Source organism: Schistocerca nitens, chromosome 2 (genome assembly GCF_023898315.1).
Source record: "Schistocerca nitens isolate TAMUIC-IGC-003100 chromosome 2, iqSchNite1.1, whole genome shotgun sequence".
NCBI classification, from domain to species: domain Eukaryota; kingdom Metazoa; phylum Arthropoda; class Insecta; order Orthoptera; family Acrididae; genus Schistocerca; species Schistocerca nitens.
The window spans coordinates 311,029,852-311,051,703 of NC_064615.1; the positions used below are offsets into that span (position 1 = coordinate 311,029,852).

At 41.8% G+C, this 21,852-nt stretch overlaps 1 protein-coding gene across 3 annotated transcripts in view; it reads left to right on the forward strand.

Moving 5' to 3' along the window:
* The window catches only part of LOC126236080 (sodium-independent sulfate anion transporter-like), a 192,631-nt gene that overhangs the window by 126,922 nt on the left and 43,857 nt on the right, over positions 1 to 21,852 (forward strand). For all 3 annotated transcript variants that reach the window (XM_049945141.1, XM_049945140.1, XM_049945139.1), the window contains exons 3-4: positions 7,865 to 8,060; positions 18,220 to 18,440. In XM_049945141.1, coding sequence (XP_049801098.1) covers positions 7,865 to 8,060; positions 18,220 to 18,440 — 417 coding nt within the window. The remainder of the gene's footprint in view (positions 1 to 7,864; positions 8,061 to 18,219; positions 18,441 to 21,852) is intronic.

The window sequence follows — 21,852 nt, forward strand, 5'->3', positions numbered from 1 at the left end:
TTTTTTATGACAAGTGATCAACATGTGATTTCCAAGAAAACATTGGATACATCTGTGCTTTATGTATATAAAGCTTTCTGCTTAGATGATCAATTGTGAGAGCGAGATTTAACTGAATCGTGGGTGATGAACTGATTTTGTTGCATAGTCAGGAAGCAGTGTGTTTCGAGAACCGGCTTCTGGCTGTGTGTGATGTGCTATGAGTCAACTGTATAAACAAATACACTTGTGTTAGTTGTATCTGTAAACCGGACTTGAATTAATTTATGTATTTAATGCCATTTCCCCGATACTTATGACGTAATGGAACATTTTAGTTCACAGTTTGCATTTAGAGGTGACGTCATCTGTTTCATGCCAAGGTTGAGCTGCCTTGATTTTACTGTTCCTTAGACAGGTATGGAACAAGCTGCGATACTGTTTGCTCATTTCATAATGTATTATTTTAATCGATAGAAAATGTTGGCCAATACAATCAGCTAACTTTTATCAAGTAAAAAGAAACATGTAGACAGGGTGTATGAGGAATCATGAGTTACATATTTAACAGTGTTGTATAAAGGTAAAAAAAAATCACCAGAAGACGAAATCAGAGATCAGCTTGTAAATGAGGATGCAGAGGTAGAAGAAGCTGTTAGTCTGTTAAACAGGAAGTCTCCAGGGAAAGATAGGATCCCCAATGAATTGCTGAAGTATGGAGGATAGCCACTAATGGAACAATTAATGAAGTTAGCTAAAGATGTTGTAACTGGTAATAAAATTCCAAACGAATGGAGAACTATTATTAAAATTCTCATATACAAAAAAATGATATAAGAAAGACCCAACCAATACAGAGGGATGAATATACTGAGTACAGTTCTTAAGCTCATAACAAAAATAATAGGAAATAAAATAAAAAGCAATACAGCCCATGCAGAGGAGAAGTATGGTTTTAGATCCAGTAGGTCATTCACAGATGCAGTATTCATTCTTAGACAGGTTGTAGAGAAGTCCATTGAATACAACAGACGAAGTTATATTTGTTTTATTGATTTACAGAAGATTTTCGATAGGATTCAGTTAACAGAAGTGGCAAACAAGCTCTATAAAAGGGGGATTCCTTCCAGCTACATAAAAACAACTGAAGACATTTATTCCAACAGCTACATCCGGACTAAAATTGATTCCAGGTTAAGAAGCTGCATAGTAGTTAATAGTACTAATAGACAAGGTGACTCTTTCAGCTCGCTACGTTTTGGTATAGTCTTGGACGAGGTGATAAAAATGTATTGGCTAGTAGTTGTTATAGAATGGGGGACGAAGAAATAAGTCATTTTTTATGCTGACGATGCAGTTCTGCTGGCAGACTGTGAAGATACCTGCAGAAACTTTTGCATATATTTAACGTGGCAGCCAAAAACCTACATATGGTCATATCCACTCAAAAAACCAAATATATGACCACATCTGTGGAACCAGTTAGATGCGAATTGGATGGAAAAATTATTCAACAGAGAGTAACATTTAAATATTTTGGTATTGATCTATCCAGCAGTGGTAATATCGAAAATAAAGTTAGAGAACAAGCAGCAAAAGCAATTAAAGCGGCAGGGTGTGTAAATGACAATATTTTGAGAAAGAAGCATATACGAAAACATGCAACGGCAGGAATACACAAAAAGATGAGACCAATTATAAGATACACAGCTGAGACAAGACGAGAAAAATACAAAACTAAGACTTTTGGAAGCCACAGAAATGAAAAATCTGCGAAGGATTACAGAGAAGACATTGAAAGATAGAGAGAGAAGTGAAAATCAATAGAAAAGGATTAAAGTGGACTCCATTAATGAGTGGGTACGTAAGAGGAAGTATTTTGAATGTAACTAACACTCAGACAGGATGGGTGTACGGAAGATTGTGAAAATCGTAAGAAATACATTACGTGCAGCCAAAAGAAATATTGGCCGTCCAAGGAAAAGATGTAGCGATAAGCTCAGTGTAGAGTGAGTGTACTCAAGGAAACGGGCTTTAGTCTCGGAAGAAAGGAAGAAGAAGAAGAAGAAGAAAGAGAAACCGAGTTATTCTGGCATGTCGTTTAGGAATGAAACCAATTTGTTTCGCTTGATGACACAGTTTTTACCAACACTGGTTTCCTACGTCTGGGAATCACAGGACGTTACTATTGAGGTGCCTCTAAAATTTAGAGATAGCCATACAATTTTAATTATCACCTGTAAAAAAAGTAAGTTTCGTATTTAATATTTTGGTTCTATAATGCAAGAGCATGTCTGCAGCCCTGATTCACATGGAAATCCCCGAGCCACAGTATCGTATCACACGTCTAGAGGAGCCATCCCATAAATAAAATGGAGGTGGGCTGTGCCTTTTTCTTTTTTGCTCCTGCTTTGAGATACGGTAGTGTCGCACGGGAATTTCCATTTGAACAAGAATTGCAGACATGCAACTGCAAACAAAAAAAAAGGTTACGTAATTACATGCTTTCGAGGTGATAACTAAAATTCTGTGGCTAACTCTCGTATGGCTGTGGTACAATATGCTGGTCTACATCTACATTTACACTCCTCAAACCACTGTGAGGAGCGTGTCCAGAGGGTACTTCCCGTTGCAACAGTTACTACGGCTTCTGCCCCTCCGACTCGAGTACGGAGGCGCTGTGATTAATCTAATCTTGTCCTCGTGATCCTTAAGGGAGCGATCGTTGGTTGATGTAGTATATTCCTAAATCCATCATTTAAACCTGAGTCTTGAAACTTCGTAAGTAACCTGTATGGGGATAGTTGGTGTCTATTAGTGACCTCCAGTTCGGTTTTTTTATGATCTCCGCTACATTCTCCGATCAGTCAAACAGACCTGTGACAATTTGTGCTGCCCTTCTCTATATATGTTGTTTCCCCTACTAATCCTGTTAGAAAAAGGTCCCACTCAATTGAGCAATATTCTAGGATAGGTACCACGGGTGTTTTGCAAGCCATCTCCATTTCCCTAATAGTCTAGCGATGTTCCGAAGTCTGAAACTGTTTTACCTACGAGTTTTCCATTTGTACTCTTTAGTATTGTAATCTTGGGATACCACATACTTTTTTGTTTTTTGTTTTTTTGTTTTTTTTTTGTTTTTTTTTTTTTTTGTTTTGTGAAGAGCACGATTTTACATTTCTGAACTTTTGTAGTAAGCTGTCAACCTTTGCTTCACATTGAAATCTTATCAAGATGTAATTAAATACTTGGGCAGCTTTTGACAGAGAGTACTTCATTACAGTTAAATGCATCAACTGAGAACAGTCTCAGGTTATTGTTAATGATATCTGAAAGGTCATCAGTACACAACATGAACAAAAAAGTACCCAAACTTCACTGGGGCACAACGGAAGTTAACCCTACATCTGACGGCGCTCTTCATCCAAGATGATATGCCGCGTTCTCTTTACCAAGAAACCGTCAGTTCGGTCACAAACTTCGCTCGATACCCAATGCGATCTGTAGGGTGATTATAATTAAACTTCCGCTTCTTGATGGAACCCCTTTGAAAAATGAGTGATCATAGGACAATGGAACTGTTTGTCAACAGTTGTAGGGAGGTTTTTTTTTTTTTTTTTTTTTTTTTTTTAGTAATTTGTCTTCTGACTGGTTTGATGCGGCCCGCCATGAATTCCTCTCCTGTGACAAACGCATCATCTCAGAGCAGCACTTGCAACCGACGTCTTCAATTATATGCTGGATTTATTCCAATCTCTGTCTTTTCCTATGGTTTTTACCTTCTACAACGCCTTCTAATGCCATGGAAGTCCTTCCCTGATGTCTTAACAGATGTCCTATCATCCTTTCCCTTTCCTTGTCAATGTTCTCCATATATTCCTTTCCTCCGATTCTGCGCAGAACCACCTCATTCCTTACCTTAACAGTCCACCTGATTTTCAACGTTCCTCTGTAGCACCACATCTCAAATGCTTTGATTCTCTTCTGTTCGGGTTTTCTCACAGTCCGTGTTTCACTACTATACAAAGCTGTGCTCCTCGATTTGCTCTCAATCCATATTCCGTATCCAGTAGACTGTTATTCCATTCAGCAGGTCCTGTAATTCTTCTTCACTTTCACTGAGAATAGCAATGTCATCAGCGAATCGTATCATTGATATCCTTTCACCTTGAATTTTAATTGCACTTTTGAACATTCCTTTTATTTCTATCATTGCTTCTTCGATGTATAGACTTAACAGTAGGGGCGAAAGACTGCATCCTTGTCTTACACCCTTTTTGATCCGAACACTTCCTTCTTGGGTCGCCCACTCTTATTATTCCCTGTTGGCTCTTGTACATGTTGTATGTTACCCGTCTCTCCCTACAGCTTACCCCTATTTTCCTCAGAATTTCGAACATCTAGCACCATTTGACACAGTCGAACGCTTTTCCCATGTCGACAAATCCTACGAACGCTATGTAGGAAGAGAGATAACGAATACACCATTGAAAGAAACACAATTTTAATTTGTGCTCGAGAGGGTAACATTTGTTAATCGCATACCAAGTTTATGCTCCAAGTTACAAACGTTGCTTACTGTGACGACCGTCTGCATCCACGAGAGACTGGAACCGCTCTGGAAGTACCACTTCACAAATGTTCGCAGCACTTTTCGAACGGTGGACCATGGAATATTCAGCTGTCTTGAAGATCGCACATTCTCAGCATTCTCAGCATTCTCAGCCATGGAAACTATAACTTCAACAATTTATGGCGCAACTGGCCGTCGGCCTCTACAAGGAGCAATTCCCGGATCGCTAGTTGCAGTGGTGGAAATATTTATTGGATCACCAGGAGTTACTTCGTCTTTTTGTCTTTTGCAGCAGTTTGCTGCAGGTTATCCCAGTCCCATTGTTGCTAAACTTTATTGACACATTCTTGCCTTAATAACCTGACTTCTTCGCGCATGTTTTCCAATACACAACTCTTTGTTGTAGTTTGGTTTCACAATGAAACCAGTGTTTATACTGCCATTTTGAGTTGAGACTTTGCAGTGAGAAGATGGGCAGCTCCGTTGAATTAACGTCAGAAAAGAAAGCTGCTATACTTGCTTATTCGTCTGTTGGTCTCAGCACCAAAGAGAGAGCCTCTAAGACAGAGTTTAATCAGTCTACGATTCCGAGGTTACTGAAAAATACAGGGAAAAAGGAAATGTTGGTCGTGAGAAAGGAAGAGGTCAGAAAATGGCGTCTACTGCCAAATAGGACAGGGTATTGAAAATGCTTTCGCTCAACGATCGTTGCCTGTCACCAACTGAACGAAAGCGAGACTGGGAGGAAATGGGCATCCCAGTAACCATTACAACGGTAAGAAATAGACTAATGGAGGCTCGACCCTCAGCCCGTCGTCCTAGAGGGAAGCCTTTATTGACCACGATAATGCGACAACAGCGACTAAAATGGGCAAAGGCACATGCGACATGGACACCAGAGATGTGGAACAAAGTAATCTTTTCAGACGATTCCAAATTTAATCTGCATGGCTCAGATGAAAAAGTGTTCGTGCGTCAAAGAAAAGGTGAAGAATTTTTGCCATTATGCAAAACGCATACAGTCAAACACCCACAAGGACAGATGGTCTGGGGGCGCATTTCCTGTCACGGAGTAGGACGTCCAGACTTCACCAATGGCACTGTTAACGCAGATGCCTACATAAGCATCCTTGAAAGGAAGCTTATGCCAACGTTGGAGACCAGTTTGGAGATGTTTCCAATGGCATTTTTCAGGATGACTCCGCTCCCTGCCATAGAGCTTTGAAGGTGAATCCTGTGACTAATATTTGTATCAAACAGGGAGCAGATTACTGTCTTGATTAATTATCTTGTACTTCTACATTTCAGGTAAAATCTTTCCTTCGACAGAATGGTGTTCGAGTATTCGAGTGGCCTGTAAACAGCCCTGATCTCAATCCTATTGAGAACTGCTGGAAGGTTATGGGCAATGCTATCACCAAAAAGAAGCCACAGAATAAACGGGAGCTGTTGGAGACCCTTATGCATGTGTGGTTTCATGAACTGAGTGAGGAATACATTAAAAAGTTAATTCTTTCAATGCCTTCACGATGCCAAGTGGTGGTTAAGGCGCGTGGTGGAGCAACAAAGTATTAAATGCAACAGTGTGTTCATATGAGGCAATACAAACACTAAAATCCGTCAGTATTTCTTTCAACATTAGTATTCATATTACAGAATAGCTGACATATCCACTTAAACTCATTTCTCAAGAAGTTGTTAACTTATAAAAAGCAAACATTTTTATAGAAACAAAAATTAAGAATAAAAACAAATTGACAAACATTATTGTGTATATTCATTTCTGATAGAAATCAAGAGAAATTAGGCAAATTTAGCTCAGTAGCCTGTAGGCCTGTAGGTAGCAGCATAGTGCAGATGCACACATACCGTCGCGGTATTAGTATAAAGATGGCGGCCCCACTTGCGACTTGTACCAGGGAAGAACAGCGTTTTGTTATTCGGTTTTTGCGTAGTGAAGATGTGAAACCTATTGAAATTTATCGACGAATGAAGGTTCAGTACGGTGATGCATTTTTGTCACAGAAGCAGGTCTACGAATGGAGTAGGAAGCTCGCAAATAGTGTGACTTCAGTGGAAGATGCTCCTCGTCCAGGCACAACGAGTTGTGACTCCACAGAACATTGTAGCAGTTGAGGCCATAGTGAAGGAAAACCGCCGAGTGACATTGAATGACATTGCAGCATGCTTACAGATTAGTCATGGGTCAGCACACCACATTGTGCATGATGTGCTCCAGTTTCACAAAGTGTCTGCAAGATGGGTGCCACGACAGCTGAATCCTGAAATTAGAGAACGACGTGTTGATGCTTGTGAAGAACTTCTTCGGCGCTTTGAACGAGAAAGTGATGGCTTCCTTGCAAGAATCGTTACTGGGGACGAAACATGGGTTCACTTCCACCAACCGGAAACGAAGAGACCGAGCAAGGAATGGCGCCATTCCTCATCACCAAGTGATTTCCGTATGTTTGGACCACTCAAAGAGGCAATGGGAGGAAAGAAGTTCCGTTCTGAAGAAGAGGTACGCCACGCGTTGCACGAGTGGTTGCGCGGACTACCAAAAGAATTTTTTTCTAAAGGAATTTATACACTCTGTAAGCGCTGGAGGACTTGCATTGAGCGTGGGGAAGATTATGTTGAAAAGTGATACAGCTTTGTAGCACCTCACAATAAATAATATTTAAAAAATATTTAAGGTTTTCATTTGCCTTGCAGAAGAAAGAATCTGAATTACTGAAAGCGATGTCGGTGTTTCAAGTTCACTGTCATGACTTCTGCTGTGGAGTCAACCCACTAATGAGAATTTGAGAATTTTCCGCTGTATAGATCTTCGATTTTTTTTCTTTTTACTATTAGAGTTTGCCTGCAGTCCTTTTCTTCTCTATTCATGTTGCGCTGTTAATAGTTTACAGTTGAACATTTCGCGATTTCATTCTTTCGATCAACACATTATGTGCTCTAAATGCTCAGTCGATTATAAGAACATCACAATGTGGTTTTGGATTACACACTGCTGTTAATATTTAATGTTATTTTTGAAATAATTATTATTAATTAGTATTTTTGATGTCTAACCGAACTAAATGCGCCCTACGCTGTTCTTGTAATAATAGCACATAGTTTTATCATTTGATGTAAAAGTGGAACCGTTGTCACGATTTTTAGTTAAAATTCCTGTGGACGTCATCTAATTTTTAAATTGCAGCTGACTTTACAGTTTGATGGCTTTATTTTTAATTGCTCATGTCTCTTTTAGAATTGCTGAGTTACAAAGTGCAAGTATCTTACAGGATACAACCTCTATCTTTGCAGTATGGTCTGTATGCTGGCATCATGGGGGCATTTTTGTACATTCCCTTTGGAAGCTGCCACAATCTCGTCATTGGGCCGACTGCTATCCTCGCGCTTATGGTGCAGAGCTCGGTGTCCAGCTACGGTCCTGACATAGCTATCCTCCTTACTTTCCTGACTGGCTGCATCATTGCCCTTTTGGGACTTTTACATTTAGGTAAGTGTTCAGTGTCCGTAAGACATAACTGAACGATAAAAATAACGTATTTACATTGTAATTACTGTGATTAAGGACTAGTTGAAAAGGTTTCGCTTGTTCCCTCTACTGAAAATCGTGTACACCATCTGTCTGCGTCTAGTGTTGAACATGAAATTAAGTGTTAGGACGTTCTACGGATTTGTTGCGTAGTTGGTATCTGAGGCGGCGACGTGGGTACCAGCCCGATATTTGCCTAGGTGGATGTGGAAAACCGCCTAGAAACCACATCCAGGTTAGGCGTCTCACCAGCCCTGATTATTAATCCGTGAGACAGATTCGGTCCTGAGCATGCTCGACACTCTCAATTCCGGAATCAGGGCGGTAACGTGCTCGGCTGTTTTCTGAAGAGTGAACTGAACCCAGACTTTATTTTTACAAAGCTAGAACCACCTACCATGAATGACAAAGGTTTTATCCTACTATAATTTGCCGAGAAGATAGACTTTTAGGTCCTGAACACTTTTTTCCGACGGAACAAAACAGAAAACGCAAGTGGGAAGTAACCAATGAGACCACAAATGAAACTGAAAATATTTTAGCGAACAATAAAGAAACTGTCCAGGCTGTGATGGTCCACTTCAGAATTCCAAGTTAATAGTTACGTATACGATGCAGAGCCAAATAAATAATTAATTAAATAGAAATAAATTTTAATGGGACAAGTTTTTAAGCGTACGTATTCCAAGCTATTATTGCAACATCAAATTAGGTTCATTAGAGATTTACGAGACGTTGAGACTAGCAGTGATATTAATTAATGTTGCCCATAATGTGATCTGTCATTCTACAATGAGGTGACGAAAATCATGGCATAGCTCCTGATATCGTGTTGGACCTTGTTTTCCCCGGCGTAGTTCAGCAACTCGACGTAGCATGGACTAAACACGTCGTTGAAAGTCCCCTGCAGAAATATGGCATCCATAATTGTCACATTTCGCCACACTGTCCTAACGGAAACATTAATCGCACATCCCACATTAATTTCTGTGGTTAGATCATGCAGTTTTTCGTGTCCGTTGCCACTGACAACTCTGCGCAGATGCCGCTACTCTCGGTCGTTAAGTGAAGGCCGTTGGCCACTGTGTTGTTCGTAGTGAGAGGTAATCGCAGAAATTTGGTATTCTCTGCACACTCCTGGCACGGTGGATCACGGATTCTTGAATTCCCTAACTATTTACGAAGTGGAATGTCTCATGCGTCTAGCTCCAACTACCAATCCGCGTTCAAAGTCTGTTAATTGCTGGCGTGCCGCCATGGTCATGTCGGACATCTTTTCACATGGAGCACCCAAGTACAATGACAGCTCCGCCAATACAGTGCCCCCTGATACCCTGTGTACGCAATACTACCGCCATCTGTATACATGCATATCGCTATTCAACGACTTTTTTTTTTTCAGATCAGTGTATGTGTGTTGAGAGGACGAATGAGGGATACCAACTAGACCGCAATGATGACCTGGTATCGAGATTCCTCCTTCTTGCAATTCAGAAACTAGTTATTTTCGCCAAGATAGCGTTTGCGTTGTAAGGGGGCCATTTGAACTAAGTTTGAAAGGTCCTTCGCGCGTGAATACACGAGAGGCTCTAGAAAAGCAATCATTAGAAGCTCTCCATTAGAAGAACTCAGTGCCTCGAAACTAACTTAACTGAGCAGCGGGGCCGGTTCGAGAAGATTTTGCTACAAAAGTGACATATTGTTTTGCGTCCCTCACCCCCACCGCCTCCTCAGACCATAGTTGCCTTTCCTTGGACTCTTGCCAAGACCTTTAAAAATAAGTGTAAATCTAATGATCGCATAAATGGTTGTTTTTGCTTTTAAGATATTTGCTACACAGACATTACTCTGTATCAGTAATAAATTTCTGAATCTTATTAGACTTCTAAATATTAAAAGAAACAATACATGGTCTCGTGGTTCTAGGCGCTCAGTCCGGAACCGCGCGACTGCTACGGTCGCAGGTTCGAATCCTGCCTCGGGCATGGATGTGTGTGATGTCCTTAGGTTAGTTAGGTTTAAGTAGTTCTAAGTTCTAGGGGACTGATGACCACAGATGTTAAGTCCCATAGTGCTCAGAGCCATTTGAACCATTTGAAACAATACAAATCCATTTATGGTAATTCCTCAGACCTTCAAAAGTTTATAATCTAATTGGAAACAATTAAACCTATTATCTCAAATAAATCCGTGCGCTCAATGAAAGGAATGGACAGAAAGAATACATAAATTCTGGTTAGTTTTGGTTAATAATATAATTTTTAAGTCTATAATTTACAAATTCTTTCACTTTGTGGGACAGAAAGATCAAAATTTCATCTAATTTTATACTGACATGTTAAACAGTAATCTGCGTGTAGCACATGAAAAAATATCACCATAAAGTAGGTAAACTGCAGAAAATTTACCAATAAAGTAGTTGAAAATTGATAAACATGATCAAATTTTTATATATGAAGTGGAAGGAAAACACAATTTGCATGTGACATGAAAGAGTATTCCATCAGTAAAGTCACGTTGAATTCCTACAGTTGTACAGTGTCTGCATTGACAAATTTTCCGCCGCACGAATTGGCCGCGCCGTTTGAGGCGCCATGTCACGGACTGCGCGGCCCCTCCCGCCGGAGGTTCGAGTCCTCCCTCGGGCGCGCGCGCGCGTGTGTGTGTGTGTGTGTGTGTGTGTGTGTGTGTGTGTGTGTGTGTGTGTTTTCTTAGCATAAGTTAGTTTAAGTAGTGTGTAAGTCTAGAGACCGATGACCTCAGCAGTTTGGTCCCTTAGGAATTCACACACATTTGAACATTTGACAATATTTCCGTTGGATAAGAATATTAGATTGGCGTTTCTGTAGCCTTTAACTTAATACTCTATCAGAATAGAATCTGAATGTGCTGAATTCATGATATCGATTTCAGTGGCCAAAGTTGACTGTCCATGTGATTGAACTTGAGAAATTGATGACCTAAGGTATGTCTTGAGTTTTGAAAAACTTTCTTTCCAATAGATAGAATTAAGTCAAGGGGTTCCTGCAGAACGTTTGTAGGATCATTGGCAGAATACACTCTTGAGATTACAATGATAAAAATTCTTCTGAGTGTTATACCACGTCATAATACTGCCCTGAGGAAGGCCGTCGTAATACGGTCGAAACGTTGGTTTTAAGTTTATTATCAACGTATTTTATACTACGATACAGTACAACACCAAGAAGAATTTCAGTCTTCATTACTCCTGACACAGAATCCTACGTAGTTACGTCACTACTGTGATTATGAATCACCGATCACCACGATGGTCAGAAAGAGACATGCTGATGATGATAAACATATTGCATTTCACATGAGGAAAACTGATGCTGAAGATGCATTTACTGTATAGTGAATATAAATACGGCGTTTTAGTGTCTAAATGTGCGTTTGTACAAACAAGAGGTGCTGCATTGTGTTCTATTATATACTACGGTTTATCTCCATTACATTCGTTCTGTGGCAGACAGAGAAAGAGAGAGTGAGAGGTAGGTGTCGTCTAGCATAGTTGTTAAATCACTCGGGTACATAATCAAAATCATATTCCTTCCGATGGCTAAATTTCATTTCGCTGTGGTTAAGTTGCTTAAGGCGAACATCAAGACGGTTTATTTGAATAGGATATTACAGTTTTCATTTCTTACCTTCTGTTAGATTCAAACTTGTGCTGTGAGTCTACTGGCCTCATCACCGACACGATCCCAAAAAACTTAATCTTCCTTCCTTCCTTCCTTCCTTCCTTCTTCACGGAAGGAGTGGTGCAATAATGGTTGCTTGTATTCCTCTGCTATGCCTTCTGTTAATAACTCCAGCTGTGTCGTTAAGATCGAAGAACGACACGTTTCATCGTGTATCATTATGTAGATGCTAGACAGACTCAAGTGGTAAAAGCTACAAGAGAGTTGTTGTGTACCACAGAGAGGTTTACTGTTGCAAAAATGGGAGTGTCTTGCAGGCAGTATATTACTTTCTTCCATATATGCCTCACAAGATGACTGCAAACGAACATCGCACTAGGCTAATGTGGGGCCACTCTATCAAATACCTTCCGTCGCATTAAAGGTGCAATGATCATTGTTTATTTCGGTTGCCTACAGTAATAAATTCTAAATATATTCTGAAACACCTGACGACTATTTTATGAGGAACACACTGTATCTCTGATCGTTACGATTGTGATAGCATTATTAGTAGGTGTTTGGGCACATTATCAGGTAGTGTATGCCTTCAGGGAGTAAAGGTTCCTAATAGATATTACGGCCAATGTAAAAATGATTGCTGTACAGGTCCTGCTATGGAAAAGGATGTCGGGTTGCTTGAACGTCCTACTAATTCATCATTCACTGTGAGTAATAGATTACCTACAAATTAGTATGTAAGACTCAGCATGTAGAGACGTGCACACATCGTGAATGTTGGACCATGCTTCCTGGCAGACAGCAGACAAGTTGAGACAGACATTCATTATCGGTGTTCTGGTATGGGGGGGGGGGGGGGGGGAGACCTTCATTCTCAGCACACATGTTGTTATCCCGCCGACTCCCTCAGTAGCTATCGGCAATGTCCGGCATATTTGGCGAGCTGTGCCAAAGCCAGTCACCAAGCGGTAATGGTGATGGCGTTCGCTGGTTGCTGTGGATGTTTCTTTTATAAAAAATACGTTAATGTATTGGCAAAACTGTAACAAACAGCTCCAAAATTGCAAATAGCAGTGGTAGCTGGTCATTTTTGCAGAAAATTCCATTGGCCAGAATAATCTAGTGTGTATTGCGAAAACGAAATTGGAATTATTTGGTCAACTGTTGTGTTATTTTGTCTGATGTCACTTTCGCGTTACAAACTATATTAAGATAACTCAGCGAAAACCTAACATTTATTCGCCACCCAATTGTCCCAGAGAGAAGTTTTGTAGCAGTAGTGTATTTCACATCTTATTCCCTTTAATTCTGGCTGGCATCAAGAGGACAACACCCAAACCACCTGTTTTTATTTTTTTTGCTTTTCCCCGCCGTTTTTGAGTCATGCTATGGCCTAGAGGCTTGAGGACATGTATGAACTCGTATGTCTCTTCAGGTTTTCTCATCATTTTTAAGTCATACAGTTAGCCTACAGCCATTGGGGAGGGGGCAGGAAGCAGAAGGGGGAGATGATGGGGTGGGTGTGACTTTGACATATATCAAAGCAGTGGCCTTGAATTATGACTTCAAATGTTAAAAATCAGATAAATCGGTTTCCTGAGACTGATTCAGGTTCACTATTGACTTAATTGAAAACTTTACATTTCAAATCTAAATTTTTATCTGTGTATAAACAGCCTATATGTATGTATGTATGTATGTATGTCTGTCTGTGATCTCCTCCCAAGCTGCAGGATCAATTTCAGTCAAGTTTGGCACACAAACACCAAACTTCACCAGTATCAGCACTAAGGTGTTTATAACCTCCTAGCTCCAACAGGAGTGGAGATATGGGTAAAAAACGTGTTATTCAACCTCTGCTGCATAGGCTGTCCTGCATGAAAGGTGTATCGTGTGGGAATAATATCAGTTTGCTTTATCAATCCATTGTGTAGTGCAGCCTATCCAACAGGGGCAAAGCAAGATTTTCAAACACATGATGTGAAGGCTACTGAGCACAACAGATGTGTTGTTAAGTAGTTCAAAAATGGTTCAAATGGCTCTGAGCACTATGGGACTCAACTGCTGAGGTTATTAGTCCCCTAGAACTTAGAACTAGTTAAACCTAACTAACCTAAGGACATCACAAACATCCATGCCCGAGGCAGGATTCGAACCTGCGACCGTAGCGGTCTTGCGGTTCCAGACTGCAGCGCCTTTAACCGCACGGCCACTTCGGCCGGCTAGGAGGTGATACAGAAAGAGAGGTGACACAAGGGATGAAGAAAGAGGAAGAGATGGCAAGAGGGATAGACAAAGAGACAGACAGGAGGACAGAGTGAGTATGGCAGGAGGCGTTGGGTAGGAAGAGGAGGAGTAGGTGTACAGAGAGATAGAGGTGGACAGAGAGACAGAGGTTGGAGGAAGAGATGGATAGAAGGAGTGGGTGAGAAGAAGACAGGCAGAGAGACAGGGGAGACAGTTACGGACAGAGAGAGAGGGAGGGAAGAATGATCTGAGGGCATTGGAGATGACAGGCAGAGGGAATGAGGAGAGAGATATAGCGCGTGTGAAGGAGATGGGTAGGGAGAGAAAAGGCAGGAGGAGATGAACAGACAGAGAGGGGGAGAAGGATATATAGTAACAGAGAGAGTGGGGAGGAGGATATGGGCAGATAGCAGTGGAAGGATGGGACTGACAGAGAGACAATGGGAGGAAGAGGAAGGAATGAAGAGATGGGCAGAGGGAGGGGAAGAGGAGATGGTTGAAGAGACAGGGAGGAGGAGATATGTACTACGTATGTGTCAAATATGTATATGAGCAAAACTGTGAGAGAGAGGCTACATATGTAAGTCTGCAGGCTTTCGTGGCCGTTGTCACTGAAGTTAAAATCTTCTGGGTTATTAGGTCCTATCATGTTTCTTCTAAAATGTTCGACTTTTCGACCCCTCTGCTGGTATTTTCCTCAGGATCTTTTAGTGTCCACTACTGCTAGAAAACTGTCAGAGACGAGTGTCGCGTCCACTTAAGGGGGAATTTTCTGGCGTTCGTGCTGGAGAAGTGATAGTATTGGTTAAAATTCATGTGGCTACCATTGGTGGGCCATAGTCATAGGCTAATACAGAAGAAGGGGCGTTGGTAGCTCATCTCCTGGGGATACCATTGGCGGTCATCGTCATTGGATAGAAAGGCACTGTTCCACACTAATGCTGGAGAAGGGTTATTGGTTGAAATGCGTACTACCGCTATTGGTTGGTCGTCATCAGTGGCTAGATTCGAAACGGACAGAGCAAGAGAGAGGGAATGTTTACCCAAAATATTATTGTCCGCCGAGGTGACTTGCAGCGCGTTGTTTATGCCGCTCACACACCGCGGCCGCGTATTTACTTCCTTGATGGCGGGGAGCCACGATGCCGCAAGCCTATAGCCGTCCTCTCTATTGAAATTAGATGAATTCTTAGAAATTTCAACCGCTTCTCGGACCGTTCTTCTGTAAATGTTTGTTTCTTTAGTCAGTACACGTACGTTATTAAAATATATGTCAGAGCCACAGTCCTCGTGATGTTCCGCTACTGACGATTTTGCACTTTGATTTAGCCGCATGTGCCGTTCGTGTTCCTTAATGCGTTCTTTAACAGTTCTTCCCATGTCGCCTATATACACTTTGTCGCAGCCACATGACACTTGATAGACGCCTGCATTGTGGAGGTAATCAGGTGCATCCGTTTACCGTCGGAAAAAGTCTTTTATTTTGTTTTGACTAAAGAAAGATGTCTGAATACCATTTTTCCTTAAAATTCTGCTTATGCGGTCAGAGACCCCAGAAACGAACGGTAACCTGACGGAGTGAGAAGGCGGCTCCTCGTCATTCTTATTAGCGGTATAAACATTCCGCCTAAAAGCCCTGTCAATTGAATAACTATCATACCCCTTTGCCTTCAATGTCCTCTTTAACAAATTCAACTCCGATTCTAAGTTGTCGTCATCGCTGATACGGAAGGCACGCAAAGACAGTGTGTTGAGTACTGCTTGCTTCTGGGCTGGGTGGTGGTGCGAAGTGGCATCTAAATACCTGTTTGTGTTAGTCGGCTTTCTGTACACTCTTTGACCTAGAGTGTTACCAGATCTTCTGTATACCAACACATCTAGGAACGGGAGACCGACCTCACGCTCAACCTCCAAGGTGAATTTTAATTTGGGGTGAATTCCATTTAAGAAATTGTGGAACGCATGAAGTTCTTCTTCGCCGTGTGGCCATATAACAAATGTATCGTCCACGTAGCGGAGCCAGCAAGAAGGCTTCAAAGGAGCACTACATAACGCCTGTTGCTGAAAATGTTCCATAAAAACGTCAGCTGCAACTGGCGAGATGGGTGAACCCATAGCAAGGCCGTGAGCCTGTTCATAGAATTCACCATTGTACTTAAAATAGCTCGAGCGAAGACATAATTCAATTAAGTCACAAACATCTGGAGCAACATTCTCTTATGATCTCCATTGTATCTGATACTGGTGCGTTAGTAAATAACGATGGCAGCTTACACATCAAGGAAAGAAAAGGGTTTCTAAGCTACTGGCATATAGATTGTGCTACATGAGAGGTGTGTTGTGGGAGTAGTACCAACTTGCTTTAGCGACCTCTTTTGCTGGGGCTACACTTCCGGATGGGCATGCTTAGTGAAAGGTTGTGATAGATAGATAGATAGATAGATAGATAGATAGATAGAGGGGGGGGGATAAACTGAAAGAAACGGGCGGAGAAGGGGGTGGATAGGGAGAGGGGGGTGCAGGAGGGTACGGCTATGGGGAGAGGGGGCAGGAAGGGGATGTACAGAAAGGGAGAGGAAGGAGGAGGACAACGTACGGGGGAGAGAGAGAGAGAGAGAGAGAGAGAGAGAGAGAGAGAGAGAGAGAGAGAGAGAGAGAGAGAGAGAGGGGGAGGGGGCAGGAGGGGATGCATAGCCAGAGATGGGGGACAGATAGAATGTGTGGAGAATATGAACATATGGAGGGTGATGATGATATGATCAGAGGGAACGTGGGGTCTTCTAATATAAAAACCAATAACTCGAGAGCGAAATGTGGTAACGCTCTGCGCTAAATTTTAAATAAAATTTCGATACCTTGCCTACATTTCATATACCGCAATGTATGGGCTAAAATCAACAGTACGGTTATTTTAAGCAATGCACTTTTACTTGTGCAGGCTCTCTAAAATTTCGTGAAATTTAATTTGTAGCAGCACAGCAACTACGACTAATAACGAAAATAAATTCATGTCTTTATCCAGTGATGATGTCAATGTGTCAGATGTGCAAAAACCAAATTTTTTCACCAAATAATTTTCTTAAAATCGGATGATAAGTATTTAACTGTGGCAGGAACTCCGTCTCTCAGCACAGGTAGCAGCACTGGTCGAGCAGCACAGCGACAACGTGGAGAGCACATCTGTACCACTCGTGCGGTTAAATTTTATAACTATCTGTTTAACACTGCGAGGAATAAAAATTTTTAAAAAAATACTAGTAGTCGGAACTGAACCCGACCTGACAAACTGGCACTGATTATAACGGCTGCTCCTCTAAAATCCTACAACATACTGACCTGATGCTGCGCCAGCAGGAATGACGCCACATCAGAGCATGCACAGATTAAAACAGACAACTGTGTCCCTTCTCTGAGCCGATCGTAGCATGACTGACCATTTCAGCACTCGACACTAGTTTCTAGTTACCGTAGAGGGAGCACTACAAATCATGTTTCCTTCCGTTTCTTTGCACATCAGTATGCATTCGAAGAGAATTGGCATAATTTTAGAGCGATTTCTGGCTCTCATTTGAAGAGAAATGGCATAATTTTAGTACAATATTCACAGTGTGCTGTAGCACATCAGCACGCGATCACCGTCCGTCCCTGCGATCAATCTGTAATGCTGCAGGCCTGAGAGACTTTCAAGCAACATATTCTCCAGAGAAACCCACGAACACACATGGCCGTATCAGTTCGTCAACAAAATTCCGTGAAATAGGCTGTCACTCAGCTACATTTGCTGAATGGTTCTAGTAGACAAGTTTACTACTGTTCGCACTTGGATCTGAGTAGATTATTCTAGGGAGATCCAACTAATGTCACAGTTAGGTAGATGTTACGACCTCTTTAGAGAAAGTGACTCAGATCAGTGACGTAGCAGTGGTTGGGTTTTCTTTCACATTGTTTTGACAACCGTAAGTCTATGTATTGGACAAAAGTCAAAGTACTGTAACTTCTACCGAATTAAAAATAGCAAACCAACATGAATAAAATTGAAGTACGGTATAACTGTAAGGAATATAGTGTCCATGAATTGATAATTACGTTACTATTTACATTTTACAAACAAACTATAACCAGACGTTACGAAGTTTCAGCTGTCAGTTGCTCTAAATTTTGCAACCGTTAACAGTTTGCTTGCTTTAATCGTTGTTTAAATTTCTATGTAGGCTTCCTTGTGGACTTCATATCCGTGCCAGTAACTTCAGCCTTTACTTCGGCTGCTGCTCTCAACATAGCTTCGTCTCAGCTGAAAGGTCTCCTGGGTATTGGAGGAAAATCTGATAGCTTTCTTGAGTCGTGGATAAATGTTGTCAACAACATTGAGCAGACTCAGCTGTGGGACGTTGTACTCGGCGTATCAACCATAATCGTACTAGTCTTTCTACAGGTGAGAGATTTAAATTTGTATCTGATTATTTATTTTTTTAAATCTATTGACGTTGTACCATAGGTGTGCTGATAGCACTTTCTGCTACTTCCATACAAATATCTTGATAGCAAGAGTAGTGGATGTTTTGCTGGAAATCCGTTTAGCACGAAATTCGTGATCGAACTTCAAAACGAAATTAAAAACATTCCTTCAATGCCACTCCTAGAAATTATCTGATTCCCTGGATTCAAGAATTTATAATTCCTCCTAGCTGGATGGCAAGCAGAAATGTTTACTCTAAGGCTGAATGACGAGTAGCAGTGTACTGCAAACCATCCTCTGTTATTAACGATTTAGGGAACTCTTGGAGAAAAAGATTTTCACTCTGCAGCGGAATGTGCGCTGATATGAAACTTCCTGGCAGATTAAAACTGTGTGCCGGACCGAGACTCGAACTCGGGACCTTTGCCTTTCGCGGGCTAGTGCTCTACCAACTGAGCTACCCAAGCACGACTCACGCCCCGTCCTCACAGCTTTACTTCTGCCAGTACCTCGTCTCCTACCTTCCAAACTTTACAGAAGCTCTCCTGCTCTCCCGCGAAAGGCAAAGGTCCCGAGTACGAGTCTCGGTCCGGCACACAGTTTTAATCTGGCAGGAAGTTTCATATCAGCGCACATTCCGCTGCAGAGCGAAAATCTCATTCTGGAAACATCCCCCAGGCTGTGGCTAAGCCATGTCTCCGCAATATCCTTTCTTTCAGGAATGCTAGTTCTGAAAGTTTCGCAATAGAGCTTCTGTAAAGTTTGGAAGGTAGGAGACGAGGTACTGGCAGAAGTAAGGCTGTGAGGACGGGGCGTGAGTCGCGCTTGGGTAGCTCAGTTGGTAGAGCACTTGACCGCGAAAGGCAAAGGTCCCGAGTTCGAGTCTCGGTCCGGCACACAGTTTTAATCTGCTAGGGAACTCTTATTTTTAAAAAATGGAAATGTATTAATGTGAAACGTTTTGCTACCAGTAGGATCTGAAAAGCACGTATTTAATACAACTGAGGAAGTAGCATCTTTTCTAAAAGAATAGCGTTTCGGTTAATTCACTAGGTTACTTTTAAATGGCATCAGCGCAAATAATATTAAGCAGCATAGTACTAGTTTATTGTAGATATGGTATACAAATTTTTCTCAGAGTAGCTTCTCTTTTGTTAGTTTATGCCTTGATTCTTTCCACATCCGTGAAGGCTCCCGTGGTGGGGTTTACAGAACACGATGAATGAATGAACTACCGTCTGAAAAGGTTTTACCCGTACTGTAGTAACAGAATTGTGATTACTGTTGAAGACAGTAGTCTTTCACGTTAGTGATGTGGGCGTTATTTGTAGTCGATAGTAATTTTGTAAATCTATGTGGCAAAAGGGGTCAAAATACTTACTAATTTCTTACCTTGACTACCACAAAAATATTAATATTTTTTTCTTTTCTATAATGGCAACTGTTGTGAATGTATGACAGTCCGAGCGGAAGTGAAATTATGAATGGCCATTGGATCCGTGTACTGATATGGTGAAGACAGTAAACCACGAACTGCCGAAAATACTGTTATGCTTAGTCTGTTTAATGTCTGATAGGCTATAAAAGACTAGTGCGATCACAGAACATTGCTATCAGTCAATGATTTACATTAGTAGTGGCAACTCTTTTTTTTTCGTTCTAGATATAACAGTTAACGTTACTTCAACTGCTTCTCCATCGGCATATTTCTGTAATGAGGTTATAAAATGCTTTCTTCGAAATACACAAAATGTATATTGCATATTATATAAATAATATGCATAACAGCTACGGATTTCGTATAACAAACACACAATGTTAGGACTGTTTTGACGCTACATAAATACCACAGCCGATAGTTACAAATTACTAAGCAAGTGAGCGACTCGCATAATGAAAGACAGAAGGTCGAAATACTGGGTTCAGTCGTTCGAAGTTCTTCCGTTACGGAAGAACCAAAATCGATTCCTTCTCACAATCATCGTCTGAACGCCGAAATGGAAGATGCGGTACTGAGATAAGTGGCAGACATGAAAATCTACTGAAGTCGCTCAATAGACGAAAGGCAACTGGATCTGATGCGAGATCTATACGATTCTATACACAGTTTGTAGAACAACTGGCTCGCTTGTAGCTGTAGATCGCTGGAAGAACGGAAGATTCCAGTTAGCTGCAAAATATGCGGGTCGTTGACGTTTTGAAGGATGTTTCATCAGACCAGGACCGCTTGAAGAGCATTTGTCCACACTTATCATTTAGCGCAACCCCCTCCCCCCCCCCCCTCGTTTCATCTCGTACATTTTCAACCATATCAGTTTTCGCTACTAACTGTGATGCTCACTGTGTACAAATCCTGCACTTTGGCGCCCCTCTCAGCTTGGTGCACCAAGCACGAGGTTGTGCCGATTGGGTCCTGCATCAGACATACGAGGTGCGTTCTGTAAGTAATGCTACACATTTTTCCTGGGTTAATTTTTGTTAAAAAATGCTGAATTTGTTGTGGGATATTGTGGAACATTCCTGCTTCAACGCCTACAGTTACATGTTGTTCAGACAGGTGGCGAAGTTATATGTAGCCTTCAAAATGGCGACCGTAACGGAGGAGCGTTCCAGGAATAGAGCTGCCATGGAGTTTCAAAAATGTTCAAATGTGTGTGAAATCTTATTGGACTTAACTGTTAAGGTCATCTGTGCCTAAGCGTACACACTACTTAACCTAAATTATCCTAAGGACAAACACACACACACCCATGCCCGAGGGAGGACTCGAACCTCCGCCGGGACTAGCCGCACAGTCCATGACTGCAGCGCCTCAGACCGCTCGGCTAATCCCGCGCGGCTGTCATTGACTTTATTTTGGCGGAAAACCAGAGCGTCGCAGACATTCATAGGCGCTTGCAGAATGTTTACGGAGACCTGACAGTGAACTAAAGCACGTTGAGTCGTTGGGCGAGACGCTTTTGGTCATCGCAAGGTTGCACAAAACCTGTCCAACCTCTCGCGTGCCGGTCGGTCGCACACAATTGTGACTCCTGCAATGTTGGAATGTGAGGACACTCCCATTCGAAGTGATCAATAGATCACAATCAAACACCTCGCTGCCCAACTGGACGTCTCTGTTGGTAGTGCTGACACACTCGCCCACAAGTTGGGGTACTCAGAGGTGAGTGCCTGCTTGCTTCCTCGCCTCCTAACATAAGACCAATAGCAACTAAGGACCATGTCTGCAGAATTTTTTGCGCGTTACAAAGCTGATCGTGACAACTGTTTGTCGAACGGCGTGATAGGTGATTAAACGTGGGTTCACCTCGAACCAGAAACAAAACGGCAGTCCGAACAAAAAGTTGAAAGCCTCACCGTCGGCCGATAAAGTCATGGCGACGGCCTT